We start from the raw sequence: 4,360 nt of genomic DNA on the forward strand, positions 1-4,360 counted from the left end.
CAGTCCTGATGAGAGTGTTGCCATGCTGCAGTGCTACTCTGGAACATCCAAACAGACCTTGTCTGCACAAACCTCTATATCTGTCATGTCAACCGCATCCCGCTGCCACGGCAACCAATGGCCACTGCTACAAAAGCCATTACCCAAGTCAATAACCCCACAATCGGCCATAGCGCCGTACACTCTCTTTGTAGTCAGATTAAAACACAAACACCCAGACACATGGGCGCAAACGCGCCCACACACAGGCATACACCAACGCATGTACGCTCACACACAGACACACAGACACACACACACACACACACACACACACACACACACACACACACACACACACACACTACAGGGCTGTATGGGCTGTTGGTGAAGGGGAGTGATGGGGTGATGTTATAGAAGTGAATGGATGCAGCAGGTCTATGCTGAGTGGGACAGTGGTACAGTACTCACAGCTCAGAGTAGAGGATGTGCAGGTTGCCCACATTGTCAGTGTAGTTGGCTGGGCTGAGCCAGGGTAGAACCAGCAGCAGCAGAGCCTTCATGGTCGATACACAGTCAGCTCTCTCTCTCTCTCTCTTTTCTCTTTCTCTTTCTGCACCGGAGCGCTCTTCTCTTCTCTCTCCCCCGACTCTCCTCCTCCACTTCCCCCTCCTCTTCTCCGAGCCTGGCCGTGCTGACCCTCTCCCTTTTCCCCTTCTGTCTTCAGAGTAGCTCTCAGGTCTAAATGACTCCCTCTCTTCTTTCTTTCCCCCTTCCCTCGTTCTCTCCTTTCTGTCTCCTCCTGTCTCTCTCTCTCTCCCTCAGGCAGGCTGTGTGGTCATCTCAGCCGCAGAGGCGAGTGGGCCAGCTGCCAGAGGATGAAGAAGAAGAAGAAGAAGAAGCAACAGAAGTAGAGGAGAAGTCCTGCGGAGGTAGAGGATGAAGAGGCGGAGGAGGAGGAGGAAGAGGAGGGAGGATACCCAGGGGAAGGTGGCACATTTGGAATATGATTTGAGATGTGCAGGCTTTAATCTGCTAGCGACGTGTAAGAGGATTTGCGCTCGTACGTGTGTGTGTGTGTGTCTCCCTCCGTGTATGTGTCAGAGGGAACAGCGCAGCCTGTGACTTATACTGCAGCAGGAACCACTAAGAGGGAGAGATGGAGCAGACCAAACCAAGGGTGGAGGGGGGGGGGGGCACCTGGGGCTTCTCTGATTGGTCACAATCCCTCTCCCTCCCACACTCACACACAGCTACTGCATTAACCTCCCCCTGCCTGCACATACGCTGGTCGGCTGACTATTAACCCCTCCCCCTTAAAGATGGGTGGCAGCAGATTGGTCTGATCGCTCCAAAGACCTTACCTACATGTGTAGAAAAAAACACAAAACGAGAAGGGGAGAGGAAAAACACACTGCCAAATCAATATCCATTACAGAGATACAGTAGAAGCCTGTTATTTCTGAATGGAGTGAAACAGACTGACAGAGTGGGAGAGAACAGGAAAAGGGAGTTTACTGTTATAATAATTCTTCATTGAACCAAACCAGTGGTCAGATGCCCATCGATTTATTCAGGGAAATTGTTGTTGGGGTGTGTGAGTTGGGACAGGGGGATGGGGGAGATGTGGGGATGAGAGAGGCTGAAGCATGTTTGATATCTTGAGATTGGGGCTGGGTATGGATAACGAGGACATGGTTAATAAAGGGGAGTGATGAGGGCACCGTAAGGTAGCATAAGGGCAGGTCCTAGCAGACTGTTTTTGTTGGGAGTGTTTACCGGGCTAAATACACACAGTGAGTGTACAAAACATTAGGAACACCTTCCTAACATTGAGTTGCACCCCTTTTTGCCCTTAGAACAGCCTCAATTCGTCGGGGCATGGACTTTACAAGGTGTCACAAGTGTTCAACAGGGATGCTGGCCCATGTTGACTCCAATGCATATGGGAAACTGAAAAACCCAGCAGCATTGCAGTTCTTGACACAAACTGGTGCGCCTGGCATCTACTACCATACCCACTTCAAAGACACTTCAATCTTTTGTCTTGCCCATTCACCCTCTGAATGGCACACATACACAATCCATTTCTCAATTGTCTCAAGGCTTAAAAATCCTTCTTTAAGCTGTCTCCTCCCCTTCATCTACACTGATTGAAGTGGATTTAACAAGTGACATCATAAGGGATCATAGCTTTCACCTGGATTCACCTGGTCAGTCTATGTCATGGAAAGAGCAGGTGTTCTTAATGTTTTGTATACTCAGTGTAGATCTCTCTTTCTTTCTACATCTTGTTCTCTCTTTTCATTGCTCTCATCTCCCTCCTCTCTTTCATCCCTCTCTCCTTTAGCTGTAATTAGAGAGCCAGAGGGAGTGACTGACGGTGGTGAGAGAACTTTGATCTCCAGTCATGATATCATCTAACACTTCAAGCCTGCAGCGTCCCACATTTATCTGCTTTCCATCGCTCCATCTCTCTCTCCTCTCAATTCCTCTTCCAATGTATTTCATTGCCACTCTTTCCAACATTGATTCTCTCCTCTACAGCTATCCTCTCTCACTCTCCTCTTTTCATCTTTGTTTTTTCATCATCTCTCTAGAGTATCTAACATCTCCTTTACTTTCCATTCCATTAATTTCCTCTCCTCTCCTCTCCTCTCCTCTCCTGTCAATGACCTGAAGAGAGCTGGGACCACAGTCTCAAAGAAAACCATTAGTAACACACTACGCCGTCATGGATTAAAATCCTGCAGCGCACGCAAGTCCCTGCTCAAGCCAGCGCATGTCAGGCCGTCTGAAGTTTGCCAATGACCATCTGGTGATCCAAGAGGAGAATGGGAGAAGGTCATGTGGTCTGATGACAAAAAAATAGGCTTTTTGGTCTAAACTCCACTCGCCATGTTTGGAGGAAAGAAGAAGGATAGTACAACCCAAGAACACCCAATCAACCGTGAAGCATGGAGTGAAACATATTTTTTGGGGATGCTTTTCTGCAAAGGGACAGGATGACGGCACGTATTGAGGGGAGGATGATGGGGCCATGTATCACGAGATCTTGCCAACAACTCCTTCCCTCAGTAAGAGCATTGAAGATGGTCGTGGCGGTCTTCCAGCATGACAACGACCTGAAAGACACAGCCAGGGCAACTAAGGAGTGGCTCCGTAAGAAGCATCTCAAGGTCCTGGATGTGCCTAGCCAGTCTCCAGACCTGAACCAATAGAAAACTTTTGAGGGAGCTGAAAGTCCGTATTGCCAGCGACAGCCCCGAAACTGAAGGATCTGGAGAAGTCGTATGGAGGAGTGGCCAAATCCTGCTGCAGTGTGTGCAAACCCGGTCAAGAACTACAGGAAACGTATGATCTCTGTAATTGCAAACAAAGTGTTCTGTACCAAATATTAAGTTCTGCTTTTGATGTATCAAATACTTATGTCATGCAATAAATGCAAATTAATTACTTAAAAATCATACATGTAATTTTCTGGATTTTTGTTTTAGATTCCGTTTCTCACAGTTGAAGTGTACCTATGATAAAAATTACAGACCTCTACATGCTTTGTAAGTAGGAAAACCTGCAAATCGTCATGTATCAAATACTTGTTCTCCCACTGTACGTATACTGAAAGACATGGAACACCATGCTACAGGCACGGGAACACAAGCATGGAAGAATATCAATGCACAAATGCCTGAACACGCAGGCAACCCAATGACCTGACCAAAACAAGAACAGACAAGTACAAGAACGTAAACACAAGCACTGCAACTACACACACATTAAAAAGCCAAGTACAAATAGTTAGCATATTTTCACTGGGAAAGGCACTCTTAATGCATATGGAAAATCACTGTAAAAGGTTTTGCAAGATAAACAGGCTATAAACACCTGACCATAAACACACCTAATGAAATAAGACCATAAGCTACACATAAAACACACCTAATGAAATAAGACCATAAGCCCTACATCTAAACACACCTATGAATAAGACCATAAGCCCTACATCTAAACACACCTAATGAATAAAGACCATACGCCCTACATCATAAACACCCCAATGAAATAAGACCATAAGCCTACATCATAAACACACCTAATGAAATAAGACCATAAGCCCCTACATCATAAACACACCTAATAAATAAGACCATAAGCATACATTATAAAACACACCTAATGAAATAAGACCATAAGCCCTACATTATAAAACACACCTAATGAAATAAGACATAAGCCCTACATTATAAACACACCTAATGAATAAGACACCATAAGCCTACATCATAAACACACCTAATGAAATAAGACCATAAGCCCTACATTATAAACCACCTAATGAAATAAGACCATACGCCTACATCATAAACACACCCAATGAAAT

General features: G+C 45.7%; 1 protein-coding gene across 3 annotated transcripts in view; it reads right to left on the reverse strand.

Annotated features, from left to right (window-relative positions):
• lnx1 (ligand of numb-protein X 1) overlaps positions 1-4,360 on the reverse strand; it is a 72,489-nt gene that overhangs the window by 51,351 nt on the left and 16,778 nt on the right. The window contains exon 1 of one of the 3 annotated variants that reach the window (XM_023999302.2): positions 451-1,091. The exons of the other annotated variants lie outside the window; for them this stretch is intronic. Within the exon in view, the coding sequence (XP_023855070.1) occupies positions 451-542 (92 nt within the window). The 5' untranslated portion in view covers positions 543-1,091. Of the gene's footprint in view, positions 1-450; positions 1,092-4,360 lie in introns of those variants that run through there. 3 annotated transcript variants of the gene reach the window in all.

Source organism: Salvelinus sp. IW2-2015, linkage group LG13 (assembly GCF_002910315.2).
Source record: "Salvelinus sp. IW2-2015 linkage group LG13, ASM291031v2, whole genome shotgun sequence".
NCBI classification, from domain to species: domain Eukaryota; kingdom Metazoa; phylum Chordata; class Actinopteri; order Salmoniformes; family Salmonidae; genus Salvelinus; species Salvelinus sp. IW2-2015.